The sequence below is a fragment of the Cyprinodon tularosa genome, unplaced genomic scaffold (genome assembly GCF_016077235.1).
Source record: "Cyprinodon tularosa strain WSP-4 unplaced genomic scaffold, ASM1607723v1 ctg349, whole genome shotgun sequence".
Lineage (NCBI taxonomy): Eukaryota > Metazoa > Chordata > Actinopteri > Cyprinodontiformes > Cyprinodontidae > Cyprinodon > Cyprinodon tularosa.
In genome coordinates, this window is record NW_024039062.1 from 672,382 (window position 1) to 698,037 (window position 25,656).

Sequence of the window (25,656 nt, forward strand, 5' to 3'; positions counted from 1 at the left end):
AGGGTGAAGAATTTTTAACTTTATCCTAAAAAAGTACATCTTTTTGAGAATGCAAACATATGACATTACAAAAGGCTTATTCGGGATGGTAGAACTAGTTATAATTATTACATGTTTCTCTTACTTATTTTTTGCATTTAAATTTATATTGTATATAAAGTGCATCAGAAATTATAACATCATAAGGTTGTTAAAATTTCTATTGATCTTATTGTTTAAGAACTGTTGCATTATTTAACTTCCTGAATAGGACATGAGTTATAAAAGGATATTAATGTACTTTGACTGCAGCAAATATTTTTCACTGCTATAGGCCGAAGGATTGTGTTTTAGTTCTCAAAGAATCTTTATTATATATAATCAAGATCCAGCCTTTGTAAATGTATCTGAGAAGGTAAACCACATGCTGTTTGTCTGTCTCCAGGAAAGCCTTACAAATAAAACCCCCATAGGATTCAGGTGCAACTTCTGCGTGGAGATCCACCCGACCCTCCGAGCAATCTGTAACCACCTGCGGAAGCATGTCCAGTACGGAGAGGCCAAACGCGGTCATGTCAAGGTGAGCAACACTGTTGATATCGCCATGATTGAAGAGTGAGAAATTCTTTACAATTGCAGCATTTTTTACTTAACAATAATATAGTAACAAAAGGTTAAAAATGCTTTCAATCACACTTTAATGGCAGTATCTTTAGATCATGAGTTAATTATCTCAACGTCTCGAGATGCTTGCGTTAACGACTTAATTGTTAGGTAATTGCGGGAATCCACTGATGGTTATCAGGATGCTTGCAGAGTGTCATGCCAGCATGCTTGGGTGGTATTTTAATCGCTGCAGAAAGTGGTTGTCTGAAAATGTGAGAAGGAAAACGGCTAAACGCATTTTTCATCTTTATTTTTATTAGAAGATGCAGATTTTTTAAGAGATTTTGAACTTTAATATTAGAAAGTGATGTTGGATAACCCAAATATTTACACATTATGAGTGTATTTTAGAACCAAGAGCAAAGTCTTAAAAAAGAAGTATTTTCCACAGTTTTTGAGTTACAAGAGAAAACCTCCATCCATCCATATGATTCCAGATACTTAAGAAGTTTAACAGCATGACATATGCATGAGGATTGTGCCCCAGATTTCCTTTAAACTCTTAATTCCTGCCCCCTCGCTGTTGTAATTGTCAACAATAAGATGTCAAACTGTTCCTCTAAGAAAATTGTTCTCCCTACAAAATGAGACTCCATGCAAATGTAAAGATTCCTGCTGTGCAAAAATCATCCAAAGACCTTATTTCAGGATGTCATAAAAGCACACTTGTCTGATCCCTGGTGAGTTTGTGTTGTTTACTGATTCTCAAACTCTGAACTGTTTTAATAGACTCGATTCTGTATTTTGTTTATTACTAAGGAAAGCTGTCAGCCTCCCTTAGAGAAAATGAGCCATGCTGTCCCATCTTAAATGAGAGGATGAAGCTGTGAGCCATAACTTTTCAGACAGTTGGGGGTAACAGTTTGTGCATTAGTATTCCACTGAGGCTGGCACAGAGGGCAACAGGCCGGAGGATCCAGCATCATCCTCAGATCCAGGCCTGACTTTATTATGAAGGAGGAGACAGACGGGCAGCATTCAGAGTGTGAAACACTGAGGGTGCCCCATATTAGCTATACAGTCTTGCAATTTGATGTCCTTTGAAATGTCTCCACATTTAGTTAAGCTCTAACCAAATACTAAAAATTTTTTAAAAAGATTTTAGTTGTCTTATTTTTGGGTGATCTGCAATGTTGTGTGTGCTTCTTTAGGCATAATCTCGTTGGTAAATATTTACCAAAACAAATTTCCACTATAATGTTGAGCTGCAGCTCGTTTGGGGCATTTTTCCACCTGCTTTGTACCTCTGAAATTTGAAAGTTGTGGTCATTGCTCCACATAAAATCAGTGAAGCTCAGTTTGGATCAAGAAAATTGTGTAGGATTATTGTCTTCACAACGTCTAATGGGGGTTCCTCCACGATAATTAGGTACATCCATCTTTTCTAAAATTAATAATTTCCGCAGCATGATGCTGATCCCGCCATGTTTCAACATGGTGAGGTGGATCATTTCTGTTTCACTCATTAACTGATTTGAGGTTTGGAGTTAATATGCATATATACAATAACATCATTCTCTATATGAGAGAAAATTATAACAAACACATTTGTAATCTTTGAAATCCACTTCTAAATCAGGATCTGTGCTCTGAAAGATGGATGCACAGCAGGCAGGGATTGTGAATTCAGGAAGTGGCTGGGCCTGCAGTTGGTGCTTCATATTTATGGCTTCCTGAAGTGCAGGGTCAGATCCTTCCTCAGAAAGAATGAGTTTTCTCCTGGCAATAAAGAAAAGAGTGCAGTGATTGTCCTTCTGCTTGCGATGGCCTTACTGACCTGCTCTACAGCTGCTGAGGAAGGTGAAGGGAAAAAGATGGAAACATTTTGTTTGTTTTTGTGGTTTTTAGATTGGAGATAAGAATTGTTGGAGCTTTAGATTATGACCTAATTCATTTCTACTAATGAAATAATAAGTATTTGGCATGCTGATGGATGAATAATAAGGTGAAATTCAAGCACCAAGATGTCTCGATGTCAATTGATTCTGGAGTATTTACCAAAATAAGAACTTATGGTGAACACAGATGAGTCAGTTTATGGATTTCAGCAAAAATTAATCAATAAGTGATCCAAAATAGCTAGAAAAATATTAATTATTTTATATCTCTCAGTATCATGTTTTGTATTTTTTAAATATTTTGTATAAGCAGTTAAAGTCGTTAAAGAATATTTAGATGTAAAAACAAAACAGTTGGTGAGCAAAACATTTCTTTGCTTTGCAGCAGGAGGTCTCTGATATCCCCCTGACTTCAAGCTCTCTAACTAACGGTGACCTGGAGGAGGACGAAGCGTCCGAAGTCGATGGCATCGATGGACACAACCCAGCCTTTGCCCGCCCCTTTTCAACACATTCTAGCAATCACCTTGCTGACGACGTTGAGCTGGAGCCCCTTGATCCGAACGTGGAAGGTGTCGAGGGTAGAGCGGCCGCCCTGGTGGCGGCTGCCAGAGCCGGGGGTCACCCATGCTCCCAGTGCGACCGGGTTTTCATGTCCATGCAGGGGCTGAGGTCCCATGAGAGGAGCCACTCGGCCATGGCTCTGTTCAGCAAAGAGGACAAATACAGCTGCCAGTACTGCCATTTCGTCTCCCCCTTCAGACACAAGTAAGTGATGAGTCATGCTCCTCATACCTAATGCTATTTCCTTCCTCTGTGTCCTGTATTTACTTCCTTGTTTCCTTCCCTATGACCTATCTTCCTCACTTTGTTCCTTTTATTTTCTTACTTTATTCTGTCGTCTTCCTTCCTTCCTTCCTTCCTTCCTTCCTTCCTTCCTTCCTTCCTTCCTTCCTTCCTTCCTTCCTTCCTTCCTTCCTTCCTTCCTTCCTTCCTTCCTTCCTTCCTTCCTTCCTTCCTTCCTTCCTTCCTTCCTTTCTGATTGTTTCCTTTCACTCATCCTTTCCTTTTGTCATTACCTTTAAATTTTATTCCTTATCTCCTTCAGTCTTTCATTTGTTCTTTTCTTGCTGTCATTTTTTTTCATTTATACTTCCTAGTTTTCTTCATTCCTCCCCTCAGTACAAAAACTTCTACCATCTAACTTTCCTTTTAACTTCTTTCCTTGTTCTTCCTATCTTCCCTCTTCTCTTCTTTATCTCATTCTGTCCTTACTAGTGCACTTCAATCTTCACCTTCTTGTTTCCTCTCCTACCTTGTACCTTTGGTTGTCCTTCATTTTTTTTCTTTATTGTGTCCTTCTGTCTTGATGTCTTTTTCCTTATTGTGATGGTTTTCTAAATCCGTACCTGTGATGTTTTCTCTCATCCTGTTCACACTTTCTTATCTCTTTCTTTGCTTCATTCCAAGCATCCTTCCTTTCCTCCTTTTATCATTTTTGTTTCCTTCTTTACTTCCTTCCCCTTGCTTTAACTTCCTTTTGTAGTTACTTTCTGTTTCAGATCTTTAAGCAGCCTCAATTTGTAAAAACTACAGAGTGTAGAAATCCATAATGTTTTTGATATGTATGTTCTATGTGTTTGTATAAACAGCCGCCATTATAAAATCAGAAGGAACCACTGATCGCTACTCAGCATGGACCTATATTTAAACACCAGTTCTCTCTTGGATATAATGGATTAAAAACTAAACTTATTTCTATAAATGTTCTGAACCTTTTATCCACCACTCTTCAGTTGGTCACCACCAGCAGCCAGCCTGCTGCTGCTGTTGGAAGCATTTATTTCTTGTGGCTCAGCAAAGCTTTGGAGTCCAGATTAAACCAGTTTTTCAGCACCAGTGAGAGTCAGGAAAAGCCAGTTGTAAGCAGCCGTTTTAGCACCAGAACTGGTTTGACGTTTGTGTTTTCTGAAAAATGGTAAATGCACCTACAGCAGGTAAGGTCCATCATCAGGAACATTATCCGCTGTAGGTGCTAATTCGTTCTTTTGCGTGTGTGGTTACTTTAGGAGAAAAAAAAGATTCTATTAAGTTGTATTAAAAAAACCTACATGCACCAGCAGACATATCAAAGAAAGTAGCCTTCTTTCCCCTACATTTTAAACCCTTTGCCCGTACACCCTCCCATTCTGACACCATCTGTCTTTCAAATCATCTAGCTGTTGAGCCCGTTTTGTTCCAAGCACAGTTTTGCACCTCGCTCTGTTTACCCGATCGCAATCCCTCCGACTCTTCAATCTTCTCTGAGATTTCCCGCCAGCTCGGAGGAAGAAGGGCAAACATTACAGCGAGAGACGGGACATTTTGGTCCTGCGATTTGTTTTATCTGCAGCAGAGACAGAGGGAGCGAGAAGGAAAGGGAGAATCCTCATCTCCTCTGAGCTCCCAGGTGTAATCCCTCTGCACTGTACATGCCCCGACCCAGAAAGAAGCTGCATTCCCGCGCCACCGTAGAGGGCCTGGCATTAAAAACACAGCTCCCTTCGTCTCTACTGAAAACAGTTCCCTACAGGGGATTGTGGGTAGATGAGTTCATCCCCCTTGGCTCAGTGTTATGGAGTCATTAGCAGATATGTTGCTGTTGGTTTTATAAACGGCATTATATTCTTCTCCTTTTTCTCCTTCTAATCCCATCCTTCCCCCTCTGTCATGTTTTGTGCCCTGACAGCCTAGACAGACATGTGCAGTCTCACCATGGCCACCACAAGCCCTTCAAATGCAAGTTCTGCACCTTTAAAACTGCCTACGCTAGTCGCCTGAAGAGCCACCTGCATAAGGCCCACACAGGTAAACACAGACCTGCATGCAGTCACATTGAGTCACTCCTTACAGCGACATCCATTAGGTCTAAACAGATTTTTTTTTATTGATTGCACAGCACATATTGTTTGAGGTCTGCTTATTGAAATGCCAAGAAGCTTATCTTTAGTAGAGATGAAATATTCCAACCCGCTGTCTTCCGTTGTACTTTCAGGAAGTTGAAATGTTCTAAACGCGATGTTCTCTACAGATAAAGCTCAATAAGGAAGTCGTTTTCCAGGCTAAACCACTTCTAGTAAAGGCACCTAACAGCCAGATCAGGCAGCAGGAAAAAGCCAACTAGACTCTGTAGGGGCATTCAGAAATATAGACAGTTATGTTTTTCTCTGCAGCAACACAAAATTGTGAATAAATTCATACAAATCAAGCACATCTGGTTGGGTGCAGTCTGCATGTTGTTGCCTTGTCCCATTGATATGTGCAATGAATATAAAATTAAATCTAATCTAACCTGATTGGCTCCACCGACTCTTAATTTGGGAGATATCAGCTTTCTAAAAATTTTTGACTGAATCCAACTACTAATAATACACATTAACTTGAAATACTCTAGCAGTCAAAGCACTTAGCTTCATTATTTGTTTGAACAGAAGTACTTTTCAATACAACATTTGCAACAAACTGTTTTCTACTTTCTTTTTGAAAAGTATTCATACCCCTTAAAATTTCTCAGATTCGTCACTTTATAACGACTAACTTCCATGTATTTCATTAAGATTTCACATGATAGATCAACACACAGTGATGCTAAATTGTGAAATGATGGGAATCGTATAAATGGGCGGCTGCAGTTTGTTCTAAACCTTTGTATTGAAGTAATTATAGCATGTAGGATCATGCAAAGGATGGTTGTTCTGCTGGACGATCAACCTCTCTCTATTTGGCAGCTTCTAACAGCTTTTCTTTATGGAATTCCCTTCATTTAACTTCTCCCTGCTTTGCAAGAACTGTGCTGATAGTTTTATGAAGGCTTTCGTGTTTGTAGGTTTGCACTTGTGCCACGCTTTCCCATTTTTAGATGATTAATCGAACACGGTTCTTTAATTGCCGTTTTATAACCTCGTCCTGCTTATGTTTTGTGTTTTCTACTGAGTTTGGTCACCTAATGTTCACCATCAGACCTTATGAGCGCTTCACAGAGGAAGCTACATTTATAAAAGAGTTCAAATTTACTGTTTAAGTAGTTTTTGAAGTCAGCTTGTAGTTTTGGGTTTAGTTTAGGGGTATCGGAGTAAAGGGGGTTGAATGCTTATGTTATCCTCACAGTTCTGTTATTCTTGTTCGTTAATAGCAATTAAATACCGCACTGGAAAAAAAATCAAAATCTAGATAAGTAATTGCTTCTTAAAATAAGTGCATTTGTTCTTGAATTGAGAAGGTAAAAGAGACATTTTGCCAATGGGACAAGACAAATTACATTTAAAATAAGAAAACACATTTATATTGTCTTATTTGAAGTGCATTTTATCTAAATATCTTATTTTAAGCATAAAATACTCATTACATTGGCAAATCATCTCATTTACCTACTCAAATGGTAAGGGTAAATACACTTAATTTCAGAAATTTGTACTTATTTCTAGATTGTTTTTCCAGTGCAGCTATCATTTTCCTTACAGTTATATGTTACCTTGCGTTGGTCAGTTACAAAAAATGCCTTATGGTTTCTACTTGTAAAAGTTTAAAATATCTCTGCTGACATTGTTTTAGCTTTCAGTTTGTAGGTTATGTCCTCTGAATCTAACCGTGTTTCCAGATCTCTGCGAAACAAATCATGTTCTTTCTGTCCAAATAATGACAATAAAAAAAAAAATAAAATAACTGAAATCTGTGACTGTTTGTTTTTCCTGCAGGTGAACAGCACACATACAAGTGCTTGTCCTGCCCCTTCTCCTCTATGACCATCAGCCAGCTGAAGGAGCATTCCCTGAGTAACCACGGTGAGGTTTTGACCCTCCCTAAACTACGAGCCGCCATCCAGGCTGCACACGCTGCTATCAGGCTTCCTCGACCGACCGTTCAGACTGAGCACGCTCATCTGACCCCAGATGGTAAAGCAACACCTTTAAAAGATATTCCAATAAATACAGGAGTATTAAATAATATAAAATGGATAAACTATAAGGTTTTCAAAAGTTTAAATGGAGTATCTTGGTTACATGGGAGTGCATAGAGGGCATAGAGCTTGGAATTCTTAGGTTCTGAGTTTGAGCCCTTTTTCTGCAACTCTGGGTCTCTGAGCAAAACCCTTAACCCCACACCGCTTCCTGGGTGCTGCACAATGGCAGCCCAGTGCTCCCCAAGGGAATGAGTTAAATGCAGAGCGGTAATTTCTCCAAGTCGAGTTCAATTATTATAATTATTACATAATAGGAAGGGGTTGGATAAAAATCACTGTCTCAGAGATTTAGCACATTAAAAAGTACTAGTTGTCTGTTAGTTTTACACGTTTCACATCAGCTGTTTTCATTTTTTTCATCCATCTTTTTATTCCTACACATAAAAAATATTTCCAGTTTGATTTCTGCTTCCAGTTTCGACTTCCATCTCTTCTTTGACGCCTTCTCTTTGTCCATACTGTTAAATGAAAGTGGCACCTCAGCTGAAGTTTGACACGCCGCTGTGTGTTGAGGTGTTGCCGTGGTTCTTCTGTTTTTTTCCTCAGCGGCGGCGTTAGCTTGCAGGCTTTTCTTGGCAGCAGCTGTCACCTTGCTGCTGGAGCTGTGGAATCTTCCCTGGAGCTCGGAACAGTGCAGCATTCCTCAGTGCACCATCCTCTGCTGTCAGCTGTGCGCTAGCAGGACAAATGAAGCATTGAGCGAGAGCAGAGCTGACATATTGAATGTCTCCGTGCTGCGTCAAACCAGCTACCTTTCGCTGAACGCCTGAAATTCAGACTGAGCAAGTCTTTTGTTCTTCGCTGTGAAGGTTGTGGATCAATTGCTTCTGTTTTTGCAGTAATATTTACCCAGATTTCCTATAAATTATATATCTAATATAATGGGGCTTTTAATTTGCTGGAGACTATGGAGAACTCCATTGTTCCTTTGCTGCTAAAACAGGTGCTCCAGCTCTGATTCATGCAGTAAACCTACAAATCATCGCTGAATTTGCTCTCTGATTTATTAATTTCCACATTGCAGACAGGATATTAAAGGATGAAAAAACTGTGGCCTTGTTAAATCTGAACTTCTTTGCTTCCTTTGCAAAAAATCTGAAACTGGATATTAAGAACAAAACAAAAACAACAAAATATAGAAAGTGCAAGCTTTTCTTATATGCTTCCTCACACTCTGACTGCTGAATTAGGCATTATCTACATGGGTACATGATCTATTGGTGTCACTTCCGTTTATTTATTGATGTGTCGGAGGCTCAAAGTAGGACGGGAGTATGCGCCCGATCACTGATATCACTAAGCCCTGGGGGGGGGGGGGGGGGGGGGGGGGGGGGCTAAAGATGAGTGAAGATGCTCATGCTTGTGCTTTTTTACCACCGGAGTTGGGATTTCAGTTTGGTGTTGCCAGTTCATGCACTGCTGTAACAGTAGGTAGATTATTTTTAGCTTATTATTTTTAGTTTTAGCTTTATGCTGAATGATTATGCAGCCAGAATTTCTCACATTTGTAGGATTTAATAATAGGTCTGTTCTAGATCAGCAATGGGTGCCTTGTTGTTCTAATGACAGCTCTAATGTGAACATATGGAATATTCTAATGCAAAGGTTTGCTTTAATTCCTCATAAAGTTTACAGCATTAAAACTGTAGAAAAAAATGTAATGTGCATTATAACATTTGTACTGATTTTGTGCAGATTATGCAAATCTGTCTGGATGCTATTTGTGTCATAAGAAAAGAATATTTTAGCACCAGTTATGATGATTAGGTTCTACAAGAGGCAATAATTTTGTAATGCGCCGAAAAATTATTTCTCAACGGAAAAATAGGATGTGAAAGAATTTTTTTTTTTTACTTAGTTATTACAATCACAAAGGAGTTTAAAATTGAATGGGAAATAAGATACCAGATTATTATTATCATTATAATTTTCCTTTTTTTGTACTTTATTTATTTTTACAATAAATGCTTAAAAGTGTGGCATGCAGCCCCCTTTATGCTAAACCTTTAACAACATTTTGCAGCAATGACAGTTGCGAGTGTGCAGAGGTTAGTTTCAACCAACTTTGCTCTCTTTAATGATTGTTGTTTTGTTTTTTTGCGTTTAGTTCTGTTAGCAGAAATTCTCCCAAGTTCTTTCATTTTAAGCTTTTTTCAAGTTTTGTCACGGATTCTGAACCTGAGGTAGAGGTTCACATGTTCCAATATGAAAGATGATTATGCTTTGATCTAAACGGTTCTGTTCTATCTCTGCCTAAGTTTATGGTTGTTGACTTTGACTTTGAACCTTTATCTGGATATTTTTGAGGACGGCCCTTTGTTTAGCTTCATCGATTCTCATTTTAACCCTGGCATGTTTCTCTTTCCCCAAATCTTAATCCCTTTTTAGGGGTTATTTTTCCTTCAATATACACCTATTTTTTGTAGAATACTATATACCGGTAATACCATTGTTGCCCTCTGGGAAAAGGCTTCACAGCATCTGCTGCAGGTTCAGTAGATTCTGCAACATCTTCTTCCCCACCGCCATCAGATAGCTGAACTATTGAAAAAACTCTAAATCATGTCACAGACTCTGCATCACTCTGATAATACCAAACCAATATACTGCACCATATATATTTAATGCTCTAAACTTCCATATCAATGCGTTATACAACATGTTTTTTCTCCCACTATGTTTACATTTGATCACTGCTGCAATTTTATGGAATGAAAATGTTCATTTAATTGGACGGTTGTGTCTTGATGGGTTTGCAGTTGTGCAATGCTGCTGCTATTTTAAAACGATAAATTGAAATCCTGGGACATAATGTTACATACCTTCCAGGGTTTTAAAAGTCTGGATACCTTCCTTCCTAGTGTGTCTGGCATGTTTTTTGGTTTTCACAATGCTATTTCCACAGCTGAATTTTCCCTCTATTGAATTTACTCATTAGCTCTCTTTTTAAGATCTTAATAAGCCGTCTCGTTTTTCTGCCACTTTCTCAGATCCATCAGACCTGGAGCCAGCTGATGTCTGTCAGCAGCTCAGTCCCTACCAGCTGGTTTCACGGAGTCAGATGTCCTCCAGCTTTCAACCCGCCGGCTCAATGGCGGGTGACAGTCGTCCAGACGGCATCCTCACATGCGAGTTCTGTGAGTTCAGCTCCGGATACATGCAAAGTTTGCGGCGGCACTACAGAGACCGCCATGGTGGCAAGAAGCTCTTCAAGTGTAAAGACTGCTCCTTTTTCACCTGCTGCAAGTAAGAAGAACTGCTGAGCCTCAATACAAATGTTCTCTCCTGTTTCAGCACATTGTGAAGACTGCAGAATCCATCTCCATTTTGCTCCATTTACCTTTTTTTTTAGGGACAACTTCTCAATGCATGTTGATGCTGGTCACCACAACAGTGGAAGTGGGGAGTTGTCTAGGGAACTGCACTGCCCGCTCTGCCTCTACCACACCATACACAAAAGCAACATGATTGACCATATTGTTCTGCACAGAGGTAGGCATACCTATTCATCAGGAGCATCATGTTTTTTTATAGAGTGGTTTTTAGATTGTTGGTGCCACTGACTTTACTTAAAACCTGAATAATGAATGATTACCAACAGTTCCTAGTTACATGTGTTTTTGACATATAATGGATTTTTTTATATTGATAAGTGTTTTGTTTAAAAGATTCATATTTAGCTATTGAAAATTCTGTAAAATGTATTATTATTTTCTCTTACATATCTTAGTTGAGATTAGTTAATCTTACCTCTAGTTTATTTAAGTTGACCTTTTCTCTGTTAAGTTTGACTCTGCTAAGTTTAAGTTTAAGTAGCCTGTTTTAGTGATTCCTAGCTTATTTTTTGCTCAGTTTAAATTGTTTTATCTTTTCTAGTCTTAGGTTAGTTTAAGTAAACTGTTTATGATTTAATTATCAAATCTCACATAAGCTGAGCAGATTTTAGTTTGTTAGATTGTTTTACCGTAGTTTATCTTGGATAACTTTAGCTCAGATTAAGGGTTTAATTTACTTTATTAGTCTTAGCTCTTTCAGTTTAGGTCAATTTTTAAGCTCATTTTATCTTTGGCTAAGCTTGGTTTTATTAGTTTTTATTAGTCTTAGCTCTTTCAGTTTAGGTCAATTTTTAAGCTCATTTTATCTTTGGCTAAGCTTGGTTTTGCTTGGTTTTGCTTTGGCTCAGTTTATCTAAGCTGAGTTAAGCTCATTGTAGGTTATCCTATTCGAGTTTAAGTAAGATTATTTTAGTTCTGAGGAGAAAAACAGACCTAATTTAAAATATAGCACTTAGTCTACCAGATAAGTGAGAACAAAGCAGCTAAAGCAGATAAAACGTGCTGCTTTGTTAAAAACAAGAAGTGTCAAATCCCACCAAATTACTAGCATACATTTTTAAAGTTTATTTGAGTTTAGAAAATCTTGTATTCCTTTTCCTGTTTAAATTGTAAAAGGCAAAATTTTCCATTAGTTCCTACTCGAAAATGTTTTCTGTGGCGGTATTTTCTCTCCTGATAAAGCTATTGTTGCGGGTCTTGCAAAGTAGACTTAATAAGAGTGGCGGCCTTGTGGTTAGGGCATAGGGCTTGGAATCCTCAGGTTTTGAGTTTGAAACCCACTCCCATAGACTGCCACTCTGGCTCTCTGAGCAAGACCCTTAACCCCACACTGCTCCCGGGAGCCCTACGATGGCAGCCCTCTGCTCGGAAAGGGGATGGGTTAAATGCAGAGAGTTAATTTTTCCAATGTGAGATCAATAAAGTTCAGTTATTATTATTATAACTCAATGTTTATATTGGCCCGTTCGACAGGACATGCTTTTGAGTCATATTCAAATTTTTAGAACTACAGTTGACAGAAATGTCAGACATGGAAATGAACTTTTTATTTTCGCTGAAAGACTGGAAGCAAGGTAAACTGTTTCCTTACATTTGCTTATATTACCGTCTCTCAGTGGTTCCCTGGCAACCTCAAGGTGGCATCAGGACTACAGGAAGTCCCACAGATCTGTTTGCTTTCATTTCTGACAGTGCAGCAAAATGTGTTATGCCGCACTGTTGAAATTTATTTAGATCTTTGCAATTCTTCCTCTTTTTTTCTCTGTAATAATTAAGCTGTTTTTCTCCATCTTCTCCTTCAGAAGAACGTGTGGCTCCTCTGGAAATGAGCCGCTCCAAGCTTGCACAGTACTTAGAGGGCCTTGTGTTTTGCTGCCACAAGTGCACCTTCACGTGCTCAAGTGAGCATGCCCTGCAGCTCCATCTCCAGAACCACGATGAGCTTAAGCCGTACCAGTGCCAGCTCTGCTACTACGACAGCAGCCGCCGCAGCCAGCTAGAGGAGCACCTTCGTGTTGAACACAAGGTCAGTTTGGGACCAGTATGTGTAGTTTTACACAACTGGTCTACTCTGTGATCATAGAGACACCTGGGATTTTAAAACTAATAGACTTAGTTTTTAACTCCAAGTAGCAAATTATTAGAGTCAAATGTTTTGACATCATTTTAACTTATTAAATAATTTCTGTGTGTGTAATTTGTGTGTTATTATAATTAATAACTGTATTGTTACTTTAACTGCCAAAAAAGTAGATGTAGGTCATCAGCCGCAGTCATTACAACAGATTATTGGGGTCCTGTTTGCAATTAGTTTAAAATTGAATAGGAAACAAAGAAGGATCTAAGATGCTGTAGAAAGGCAGATCTGTTTCTACTATTACATCAGCCTTTTATGACAAATGTACAATTTGAGATAGTTTTCTACATTTATTTTACAGTTTATTCACTGGCAGTGAGTCGACACTAGATGTTGAATCTATTTTTTCCTTTGGAATCTAAACCCTTAAAAAGCCACTATTTCTTATTAAAATACTTCTAAAAGTATTTGCATTGTTTCAGGGGGAAGCTGAAGAGTTTATAGATCAGTTGTTTTTGTTTCCCAAACTAATGCAGCTAAAACTTTCCCAGGCCTTCTTACAAATGGGATATGTGGAAATCTATCCTTCAAAATGGGTTTCCATTTTTATGCCACAGCATTGAGAGGTTGAGGGATAGCTCAAGATAGATTCTTTTGCCAGGTGTGAATAAAATCTGAGTGTTTTGATAGAGTTAATGCCGTTAAAGCATTATAGTTGAGTTTTTGAAATGGGGGGCAAAAATCTAAGTTTAAAGCAGGCCTAGGCCACAAATGGTAATGTATTTTCACTAAACAAATAGAATAAACATGCAACAATTTCACAAAAATTATGCAGGAAGAATATATATATTCTGGTTACAAAAGATAGAATGATGTCTTGTCTTTGTATAATCAAAAATAGTTTCCTCCTATTTTAATAAAGGCCAGTTCTGAAAAGTAACCTCTTGTTTCTGATCAGGTTATCCGTAACTTTGAGCTGATGGGTCGAGTCAATCTGGACCTGCTGGAGATGTTAAATGAGCAAGAGAGCAGCGTAGAGGAGGAAGAGGAGAGTGAAATTATGGAGATGGTGGTGGACGGAGAAGCCAACATGCAGGAGGAAGAGGAAGAGGTGGATGATGACGACGATGAAGGAATGGAAATCATTGAGAACATGGTGGATCACCAGGAAGAGATGGACGATAAAGATGTGGAGGAAAACATCAAGGAGGAGGAGAATGAGGGGTTGGATGAAGAGGAGCAAGATGAGGAAGAGCTGCAGGAGGAGGAAGACGTGGAGGAGGAGGAACAAGTTAAGGAGGTGATGAAGGAAAACCCTGTTCTACAAGGTACTAATCCACATCAAGGAAAAATCTTCTGTAACATATTTATGAAACATCAAATCAAATCATTGAAACAGGTTTAAAAGATTATTGGATGTACTTTATTGTTTCATTATATACAGTCAAGATCTTCTTTGTTAGCATGATAATGATGATGGAAATGATAATTTGTTTAACATTTCCATCTTTGGGCTGCAGCAGAGCAGCAATAATCCCAAATATTCAGAATAGGTTTAATAAAGAAAGGAGTTTTACATTTATGAGTTGTAAGCAAGTCTGTTTCCCCGTACCTTAGTGAAATTTGGTTATTGAATGTAACTTCATTTATTAGCTTGCACTCAGCACAGTAAATTAAATCTCAGAGAAGAATGATCCCAGTTCAGTAATATGCATTTAATGTTTTAAAGAGTAGCTGCCTCTGTTATATTTGATGACTACAAACGACCGTTGAGGAAGACGAATAACTGGGAGTGATGCAAGGGACAAACAAACGGAGCAACACAACCCAGAGTCTTACGAGCTCACTGCTGCAATTTGAAAAAAAAAAAAAAAACTTGTTCGTAAGATCTGGATTTATCAACTAAAACAATACATGAATGTACCAGAAGCAGCAGTACATGGAATTTAGAGCAACGTTTGCCTTTGGGCTGACATTAAAATCCAGATAAGTGTTTTTAAAAGAGTGAACAAAAGTTGTGACATGATCACCGTTTACTTTTTTTTTTTTTCCCTGTTATCAACGACTCATATCATCATGTGTTTACTTACCCCTAAAGTTGAATATTTTTTTCAACTCCATTTCCCAGAGGTCCTTGCTTCTCCCAGCAGCACCAGTTCCGGGCAAAGCGGTGGGGAGAAGCGACTTCCCTGCGAGTTCTGTGGCCGCTGCTTCACTAACAGCCTGGAATGGGAAAGACATGTCCTGCGGCACGGCATGTACGTCTGCACGCTGCTGTTGTCTGTCTCTGTAATTTCCCTGCAAAAGGGGACTAAACCAGTACATGCCACATGCTAACCTTTAGTGTGGAAAAAAAGGATTTAGGGTTTTAAAAGTCTGGAAAAATATGGAACTTAATTTAAGTATTTCTCAGGTTTCAGGGGGAAAAAATGGAGCATGGGAAAAAAACAAAAAAGAAAGCATCTCTCATGTTCAGCTCTAAAAATGGGCCAAAACCGGACTTGGAATTTTGCTAAATTCAGTATGAGTTTGGCTTCCAGTATTTGTGTTAACACAGTTAAGAGATGCAACCATTTATTAAACCTTTGTCCTATATGTCCCTCCTTTATCTTCAGGGTAGTTGAAAACATTCGCCATGACACCAGCTCTACTTCAGCCATGGACGCCTCAGCTCCGTCCTCAAATGACTCCTCTGCTAACGAGGACTCAAGACTGGACCTGGCTGGTTACGACAAAGAGGAAGAACAACCTGCTGATCTCTCACTGACTAGTCAAAGCCAGTATGTGGAGGACAAAGAATTGCTTCACACCAAAAAGGATCAACAGTCTCCTTAAACTGATTGTAGCGTCAAACGGGGGAGAAAAAAATGACGCAGACATCTTTTGGGAGACTGAAAATGGAAGAAAAGTGACTTTTTAATCAGTTGGTGCATTAGTAGTTTTTTTTTAGGTGTTACATATATAAGTATTAGGTTGTGCTGCATAAAAACGTCTGAGCTCTTTTAAATGGGCAGTCCCCTTGGACAGAACTTAATATATTGGTAACCAATAGTGAACAGAACTCTTTTATCGCTGACATTCTGGTCAAATCCACCGTGAACGACCCCTACCTTGATGAAACTAAGCTATTTATGAAGAACATTGTCCAAATCAATGACTTAAAAGTTTGCATTTTATTATTTCAAGCATCTTTTCATGCTCCTGCCCCCCCCCCCCCCCCCCCCCCCCCCTGCTTGTCCAGGTTTAGTGAATTTTAACTTCAAACCAACGGTGGGTAAAAGAGTCGAAATGTTTCCCCTACTGAACAATTCTTTTTTTTTTTTCTGGGTGAAATTTGGGACTTTTTTTCCATATTGTGTTAAATATGTAGGAATATTCCTTTAGAAACAATTGCACCTTACCTATGTTCATAAAATACAAAAAAAAAAATGTTTCCTTCATTTTAGAGATTTTGAACATCTTCCCCTGCCTTTGTAGCAAATTGCTATAATCTAGCTCCCTTTATATGATATTATACTGAGTATAAGCCTTCAGCCTGTGATGCCCAGCTCCTTTGACCTGTACTTATTGTTTGTTCTGTTTGTCGGTAAAATAACACAACTCCTTGTTATCCCTGTCAGATCTTACGTTTATAGAGCTAGAGATATGTTTCAAGTGTCATAACTGTAGCCATATCCGTTTAAAAATGAGCAACAAGTGAATAACAGGTTTAATGAAAAGGCCTCTTGATGAAGGCAGATTACACTTGTCTTTTTAGTGTTAAATGTTGGTTTGGGTGTTTGCAAACCCTTCTGCAGAGACCCAGACAGCATTAACCCATCCACAGGTTCACCGGGTTACACCTCAATCAGAATCAAACCCCAGTAGGTTAAGTCCTCAGCTGCGCTTTCATACCCAGTGCCTTAGAAAACAACTCATCAAACAGCAAATGAACTAAACGGCGATTCAACAGCTTTAAAGTTTAATACAAATTCACATAAATTGAACAACAGAAGTAGCAACCGATGCTACTTCTGTTGTGCGCAGAGTAAGCCCTTTTGTTCCATCAAGGTTAAAAAGATTGAATAAGCATAATTTCAGTGGCAATCCTTGAAATGTTAATAAATTGCTACACATATCGAGTCCTTTCTTGTTGCCATCCTGCCAAGGGACTATGTACACCAGCTCTAACCTCTGCTTGGTGAAAATTCCCTACAGATGGGAGACAAATACATATGAACACTACCAAGAACTCCCACTTTCTCTCCTAGCTTTTGGCCTCTATGTACAATATGGAGGTGTGCGCTCTTATGTTTTCTTGTATGCTCTTGATGACTAAGGATGGTCCATGTCAGCTGAGAAGTAATGGTGTTTCTCGCAAAAATGCAATAGCAGGACCCTCTGTGACAACTGCTGCTACCAGGCTCCTCAACTCATCTGCCGTAAAAGCTCTGTGGGCTAGTTGCTATGGCTACTAGGTTTGAAAATCTATTTTGTTGTCATGATTATTGATTTAACTGGCTGTAATATAAATGGTGAGGCTTAAACATTTTAAAGTAATTTTGTGGGGGGTGGGGTGAAAAGGAAATAACTGTTTTTTGAGGAAAAATATTTGTCAATCTTCCGAGGACCATTTGGAGCTGGATTAGCAGTCAGTTTGGCCATCCAAATAACTCCTTTATATATATTTTTTGCTTGCAGTGGGTCCTTTAAAGTCGTATCGTCAAATGTTAAGTCGAAGTAAAGGAATTCACTAAAAAGACTAGTGTAAGCAAAGCCGAACGTCCCACATACAGATAGAACTGACTGTTAAGGAGTTAGAAGAAAACACTGCTAAACTCTTATTCTGTGTTGATAAACATGTAGTAGTCCACATCTGTGTGCTTTTTAATATTTTTTTTTCTTTTGGTAAATGGCCTGTATTTTACCATTTTTGTATCTTGTTGATCTTGAAAAATAAGCAGAGATTGTATTTGTTGGTAAGCTGCTGCTTAAATGCCCTTAAGCCTTATGAGAAAATTAAGTTAAATTCATGGTCAATTCGACAGGAAACGGTGAAGAATCTGTGATTTAAAAAAAACAGCAGATAGCTCTGATTTTCTTTTTAAAAATATTGAGGAGCACAACCAATGGGATTGTGTTTTGGGTACCAAAATATTTATGAAGCCTGCTGTGTTTGCTGCTGTACTTGTTTTTTTTTGTTTTGTTTATATTATTTGCAATGAATTGTTGATGGAGATAGTGAATTTCTGGTTTGGACCTTAGAATCCAATGTGTAGGACAGATAAAGCTATGTTAGCAGCCATGTATAGAAAACAAAACTCATTTTTTTCTTTAGTGTAAACTGTGATGTTTCAGAAAGGATTATTTAACCCCTTTTTTTTCATTTTTAATGTTTTTATTTTATCGGGGAAGAAAAAAAATGAAGATAACCTTAAGAGACTCTTAAATCTGAAATCCAACATAATTAAGCTGTTGTTAAATGTCTGGTTGCTTTTTTTGTGTAGGAAAGGAAAAGAAAGGAAGCATGAAAAGAAACTTCTTGAGTTATCGGGCAGTTTTTCTGGCGAATGAAGAGATGATGCAAACAATAGACCACCATCTGGGTTTCCAGTCAGCCTATAGATGTAGCCAATCCATGTCACCAAAAACCTTGTCCCTCCTCTGTTTTCTGTTTGGTTACCAGATATGCTGATGACTCATTTAGTCTATTGGTTACCCGCCCATAATCTCTCAATCTTCCCAGTCAACAACAGGTGAAGGCAGCAGCCCTTATCATCTCCTCCGCTCTTGAAATTTCTTAAAACCAGTTGAGCTGGTGCTGAATCTTGAAGCTGTTCTCACATCATTTTGCAGAACCAACTTGTGTCTATCCCCTGAAAGGAAAAAAAAGAAGAAAAAAAAACATTTGATAGTAGTCGTCGTAGGAATACAGTTTTATCGCCCGGCCTGGCGTCACCCAGAGGAATCTGGACGAATGCGGCCATGAAGCTGTCGGCCCGGTATTGTCCGTTCTGTGATGATCGTTAATGAATCCTTCACTGTGTTCTTGATCCAGACTGTAAATCCCCCACTTTACTAAATGTTCCCGCCCCTGCTGAAGACACACTGGATACTTGTATATATGTTTAGTTTGTTTTAAAAAAAAGCATTTCTCTTTTCAGACTGTTGTCTCCATAGTTTGAAACTAGAATCTCTCCTTGCCTTTTTTTCCTATATAAATCTGATTACCTGATGGTGGGTTGTGATGTTGCCTAGAATGATTGTTTACAATTTTATTCCATTTATCTCTGGATATTCTGTAAATATTGTAATTCATTGTCTTTTTTTAACTTGATAATAAAGTTATCAGAATACAGACGATTGTCTTCCTCGCCGCTCAAACTCATCCTTAAAAATCCAAATCATGTTATTGAAATATTCCATAAAATATGCTGCTTTAAATTGTGAAAAGCTTTCAAATTTACCTAAACTCAAATATTAATTCCTCGAGAACCGCAAAGTTTGCACATTTGAACTGCAAACTTTTAACTGAATACATTTTAGAGCAACACAAATTAATGTAGAGTTTTTTAAAAAAAATTGGTGCATGTCTTTTGCAGTATGTCTTTACCAATTTTCTCTTGTTTTTTAGCGTGGTTAGCTTTTTCAAAACGGCTCCTGCTCAACTTTGCTTGAATGCAAATATGTTGGATGCAGTTTTAGGGCTGGGATAATGGGATTGAAGGCAGGGCTGAAGGCCACCAGTGGGATCCTGTGGAATACAGGATGCATATACTGTATTCATCATTATCCACTGACCTGTAGGCAAAATGCAGGGGCAGAAGTGGGCCTGGGATGGATGTAATGTTTGTCAGCACAAGGATTTCTTTACCACAGAGGTCTGGGAGACAAATCTATTATTTTAGTTGTTTTTTGGGGACAGGGATGATGGTGGAGGCTTTGAAGCAGGCTGGCATGTTTCCTATGAGCTGTTCTAGATAATGGAACACCAGATACAGCTGATCATCATAGAGCTTTAGTCTTTAACAAATGTTCCCAGTAACTGTAACCACTTCCATGTCGCTACTGGAAAAAATGATTCCAACAGCATGATGCTGCAATCGCCAATGGGACTTCTTATAGAGTTCTTTACAACAATCCTTTTCTTCTTTATTTGATTTTAATCCTTTTAAGGCAAAGGTTTTGCTGCTACCTGAGTTTAGTTTTTTTAATCTCCTTAAGATAGATTGTTCTGTAAGCATGCTGACCTACCTGCAGCGGGCTTTGGTCTTTATGATGAGGTTTGTTGTCTTATATTCTAAAAGAAACCTCAGAGCAAACAGATTTTTACTGACATTTGATTGGTTGGATCGCCTTTGGAGATACCAATTCCCTAAGGCTGGGATATTTTTTTATTATTCTATCCCCTAACAAAATGAAATGTGTTTTGTTTTCATCTTACACTTTAAGTTTATTGGATCCATCACAGAATACCTCAGTAAATGTGCAGATCCTCTAGAGCAGGGGTCTGCGACCTATGGCTCCGGAGCCGCAAGTGGCTCTTTAGACGCTCAACAAAGGCTCTTCACTAATAAGATTAATAATTTGAACAAAAGATATACAAAAAAAATGCGTGTTTTAGTATTTTCCCCACTGTCCAATTGCATTCAATTTAAAAAAACAGAAATATATTATGTTAAATGTTTTTTTAAGTCAAACAACTTTTTTCAACATGATTCCCAAATATATTAGCAATCTGTTCTAGATATGTATAAAAAAAAGTTATATTTTTTATTCCTTTAAATAAGGTCATGTAATGTTTGAGATTCACATTTTTATTTTTACAAAATAAATTGACTCTAATTCTAATAATTATTTAAAGAAAAAATTCATTAAGTATATTTTCTGGATCTGAACTAGTTTTATCAGCTGGATAGAAGTCCAAAAGTGTTCTTCAGATTGTAAAGGTTGCAAACCCCTGCTCTAGAGGTATGAATACTTTAGCAAGTTGCTGTTTAAGGTCTGATTTTAGGCGTACGACCTCAAAGTCCTTGCTCTTGGATGGAGAGCATGTTAGCAATTACCTTATACCCTTCCAGTCATCTGTTTCCCCTTGCAATGCACTCCACGCCCTGCAAGAACCCTGCTGACCAAAACCACACTGTGTGCTTAAGCGTGTTTGGAAATATCTGTTCAAGACACATGCATGCAATGCTGCAGCGCAGATGTTTCAGAAAATAAAACTACGTTGTGTAGAGTTGTCTTTTTCTACCCTGCACTTTTAAGAGGGGGCTGAGTCCTTATTTCACATGTCTAACATCATCTCTTAAAAATATCTCAGAGTCACCAGAGATCAGACTGTAATCTCTGCAGCTCTCCCATTCGGAAGAGGCCGATGGCAGACTGACGACCCCTGGAGACTAGAGTGAGGGAGACAGTCACAGAGGGAGAGGAGAGGGGAAAAGAGGACAACGGTTCTGCTGCTGAGTGGAGCAGCATAAGGAATGCCTGATGAGAGGATGCACAGGCCAAGGCCAGTGAGGGCACTGCTCCTTCTGTGATAACTGGATAGAGGCGGGGGATGCAAGAAGAGCAAGACATCCAAAGCAATGAAGAAGGACAGAAACAGAAGAGGGAGATAAGAATGGACAGATTGGTTTATCCTTCAAAACAAAAAGTACTAGACAAGGTTGCAGAAGACTTAAAATGATTTATATTTTGTACTTCCTTAACAGATAACTCGACAGCAGATTTTCTAAAGACTGCAGTATGTAAGAGCTTTGAATATAAATAGACCATTTTCATTCCTAGGAATAAAAGGGGTTTAAATGGATTGGATTGTAGAACCTTTTGGGGTTGTTTTCAGTCGCAGCACAAATACAATCCAGATCTGCAGACCTCTAAAGGTTGCCTCAAAGGTCAGCCAGAAACACCAAGCATCAGTCTCCCTTTTCTGTTTATTCCAATATAATACTCATTCAAATGAGGAAGTTAGCAATTGTAATTAATTTATTAAGTGCCTTAAAAACCAAAGTCCTATACACACAAACTAATTCAATGATAAAAATAATAAAAATACAAAAACAATAAACAAAATACAAGGTTGAGGGCAGGCCCAGTACCTTGTGTTACTTAGAAGCCACATCAAGCGTAAAACACTCTGTTTACTTCTGATGGTGGCAACTTGTGTCAGAGTACAAAAGAATAAAAGAAATCTGCTATGACAGAATGTTATTGTTCACTCTTTTACAATTCTGAGGTAGAAACCACACATTTGCAATGGTTTTCTACACACACATCATTGCCCAGACAGTCAAAATGCCATCCCGCCTTCTCTTATATCCTCAACACTTCTACTCGGTTAGACAACAAAGCACATTCAAACAAAAGCTTTCTATTATTTATCTTTCAGGCTGATTTCTTCCTCTGCTCCTCCTCTATCCGGTCTGGAGGATGAAATTGAATTAAGAGTAGCTTGAGTTTAGCAATATGACAGCTGCGGGGTAAAAACCGATTCTGAGCCTGGTAGTCTTTCTCTGGTTGCTCCTCAGCTGCTTGCATGAGGAGAGAGGTTGGATTAGTCTGTGTGCAGGATGGCTGGAGTCTTTAATGATGCGGAGCACCCTCTCCCTGCATCTTGATGAGTACAGGAATGATACCTACTGTCCTCTGTGCAGCCTTAATCACCCTCTGCAGAACCCACCTCTCACCATCTGCTGTGCCACACTGTGATGCTGGTGCAGAAAACGCCCACTGCTATAAAAGGTCCTAAGGTCTGAGCTCCTGAGTCCAGCTCTAGGCAGCCTTCTGATGAAGTATAGATGCTGATGGGCTTTCCTGACCAAACAGGACGTGTTGGCAGTCTAGTAGAGGTCACTGGATAAATGCAACGCCAGGTACCTGTAAATGGAGAAAACCTCCACAGATGCTTCTATAACTTAAGGCTATGGAGAGGCTCCTTGTCACTTCTGAAATCCAGCATCTCCTTAGTCTTCTTCACATTCATACAGAAGGTATTGCCTCTGCATCACTGCACCAGGTGTTTAACCTCCTTTCTGTATATGGAGTAATCCCTGTTTATGACACCCCCCACTACTAAGTCGTGTGCAAATGAAACTAAATGACACTGGGGTGTCTTGCCGAGCAGTCATATGTCAGCAGCCTAAACAGGTGGGAGCTCAGCACGCGGCACTGGGGCAAGCTAGTGCTGAGGGTGATAGAGGATGAGATGGTATTGTGGATCGTGACAGTCTGAGGTCTGTTGGTCAGGAAGTTCAAGACCCAGTTCCCCCATGTTGGACTCGGTAAAAATAAGTAGCACTTCCACACGTAATAGCCGGTACTTTTATAGCACTATTTTAAGCAATTATGCTTTACACTACATTCAGTAATTCATCTATTCACTGATTCATATTCACACTTAAAGTGGCAAGCTAAATTGTAGCCACAGCTGCAAGGGTGCCGTAATGACCACCATCATTAGGCAACAACAGAGAAGCCAGGGCTGGATCTTAAGTGGGCAATACCCCCAGTTCCAAGGCAAGCCCCTGCATCCAATGCCACTGTTGCCTTTGTGTTTCCGTAGACACAAAGGTCTGTGCACTGATGGTGTTGGAGTCCGAGGAGAAATCCAGGAAGAGTAGACAGATGTAGGAGTGGGTGAGGGCTGTGTGGACCACTGATGAGATGGTGTCAGTGGTGGATTGGTTTGTCCTGTAGATGAACACTGACAACGATGGAGTCCTTGATGTGAGTCATAACTAGGGCTGAAAGTTTTTGCCAAAAATCTAAATTGCAATCTTTTTCAGCCAATGTTGCAATTGCAGTTTTTTTGAAAACATTTTTCTACTTGGCTAAGCACAACCATGAAGATGTTTTCATTCAGGTTTTCATTTTTCCTTGACCTTGAAAGCTTGCTTGTCCAGGAACTATTCTTGCAGGAGATGTAATGTGAGGAAAAGCATGTGCCTCTGCAATTTGAAAATGACTAAATTGCGTTTATACCGCAAATGCAATTAATTTCCCAGCCCTAGTCGTGGCTATCTTCTCAAAGCACTTTGCAACTACTGATGTTAAAGCTACAGGTCGGTAACCATTCAGGCCTGTCACTTTGGAGTACTAGGGTACATGGACCATAGTGGCAGACTTTAACCAGGTTGGGACACTTATTATATGGGTATTATAATACCCATGCCATATTCTTTTCTTCAGCTACCACAGTATACATGTCAGATTAAATAATACTACTTATACCCCAGCAACAGTATCAAGGCGTTACTTTATTGTATCTCTTATAATATATCCGTTGGTTGTGCTGTTCTTTTTACATCTCTTTGCAGGGTCAAGATGTTTTATCATTATCTCCCTTTTATCTCCCCTGCCTTTCATCTTTTCTCCTCTTTCCTGTTTTTCCTTTTCTACTTAAATTGCAGTGTCCATATAATCTGTAATACTCCCTGCATGAATTATAATAAAGCTATTTATATGCATAAATCAAGCGGAACACTATGGCAATAGCCATACTGCTAAACTTGTGAAAGCAAAATCTGCTGGGCTCTCCTTTTGGCATAAAGACAATTCTTCGTATTGCTACATTGCCACACAGGACACTGTATATATATATATATATATATATATATATATATATATAAACTGTTTTCTCACCCCTCGTGGGGTGGTATGTGTCATCCTCAAGCTCGGGTCCTCTACCAGAGGCCTGGGAGTTTGAGGGTTCTGCGCAGTATCTTAGCTGTTCCTAGGACTGCGCTCTTCTGGACAGAGACCTCTGATGTTTTACCTGGGATCTGCTGTAGCCACTCTCCCAGTTTGGGGGTCACAGCCCCCAGTGCTCCAATTACCACTGGCACCACTGCTGCTCTTACTTTCCACATCTTTTCTAGCTCCTCCTTCAGTCCTTGGTATTTCTCAAGCTTCTCGTGTTCTTTCTTCTTGATGTTGCTGTCGCTTGGGATTGCCACATCTATCACTACTGCCTTCTTCTGCTGTTTGTCGATCAACACGATGTCTGGTTGGTTAGCCATCACCTGTTTTTCAGTCTGGATCTTGAAGTCCCATAGGATCTTAACTCGGTCATTCTCAACTACCTTAGGAGGTGTCTTCCATTTTGACCTTGGGACTTCCAGCCCATACTCATGGCAGATGTTCCTGTACACTATGACAGCTACCTGGTTGTGGTGTTCCATGTATGCACTTCCTGCCTGCATTTTACACAACGTGCTGTTATGTGCTGTGTTGTTTCAGAGGCATCTTTGCACAGTCTGCATCGGGGGTCCTGCCTGGTGTGGTAGACCCTGGCCTGGCCTCTATTGATCTTGTACTGAGTGCCTGTTCTTGTGCTGCCATGATTAGTGCCTCTGTGCTGTCCTTATATATATATATATATATATATATATATATATATATATATATATATATATATATATATATATATATATATATATATATATATATATATATATATATATATATATATATATATATATATATATATATATATAAAGGATACAATAAAAAAATAGATACATTTCCATGCCATTTTGAATACAGAACAGTGAACAAAGAATAAACAGATATTTTCAAACAAAGTTTATAATGAATGAGATTTCCATCCACTTTAAAGAAAAAACATACTGGATTAAGAATTTTTAACAGCTGTGGAAGTTAAAGACAAAAAACAGCCCAACCAAATACTTCAAGCAATGTTAAAAGCCAGTGAAAAAAAAAAAAGATTGAACAACATATGTTGTTCATTGTCAAACCACTAGAGGGAGCATAGTCAGG

At 38.9% G+C, this 25,656-nt stretch overlaps 1 protein-coding gene across 5 annotated transcripts in view; it reads left to right on the plus strand.

Annotated features, from left to right (window-relative positions):
* The window catches only part of znf462 (zinc finger protein 462), a 60,048-nt gene extending 40,817 nt beyond the window's left edge, over positions 1–19,231 (plus strand). For 3 of the 5 annotated variants that reach the window (XM_038294964.1, XM_038294966.1, XM_038294965.1), the window contains exons 4-13: positions 425–559; positions 2,869–3,251; positions 5,212–5,330; positions 7,217–7,414; positions 10,473–10,728; positions 10,835–10,974; positions 12,620–12,843; positions 13,853–14,222; positions 15,023–15,152; positions 15,510–19,231. In XM_038294964.1, the coding sequence (XP_038150892.1) occupies positions 425–559; positions 2,869–3,251; positions 5,212–5,330; positions 7,217–7,414; positions 10,473–10,728; positions 10,835–10,974; positions 12,620–12,843; positions 13,853–14,222; positions 15,023–15,152; positions 15,510–15,729 (2,175 nt within the window). In that variant the 3' untranslated portion in view covers positions 15,730–19,231. The remainder of the gene's footprint in view (positions 1–424; positions 560–2,868; positions 3,252–5,211; positions 5,331–7,216; positions 7,415–10,472; positions 10,729–10,834; positions 10,975–12,619; positions 12,844–13,852; positions 14,223–15,022; positions 15,153–15,509) is intronic. The other 2 variants (XM_038294967.1, XM_038294968.1) reach the window with 2 other exon arrangements.
* Positions 19,232–25,656: the final 6,425 nt, after the last annotated feature.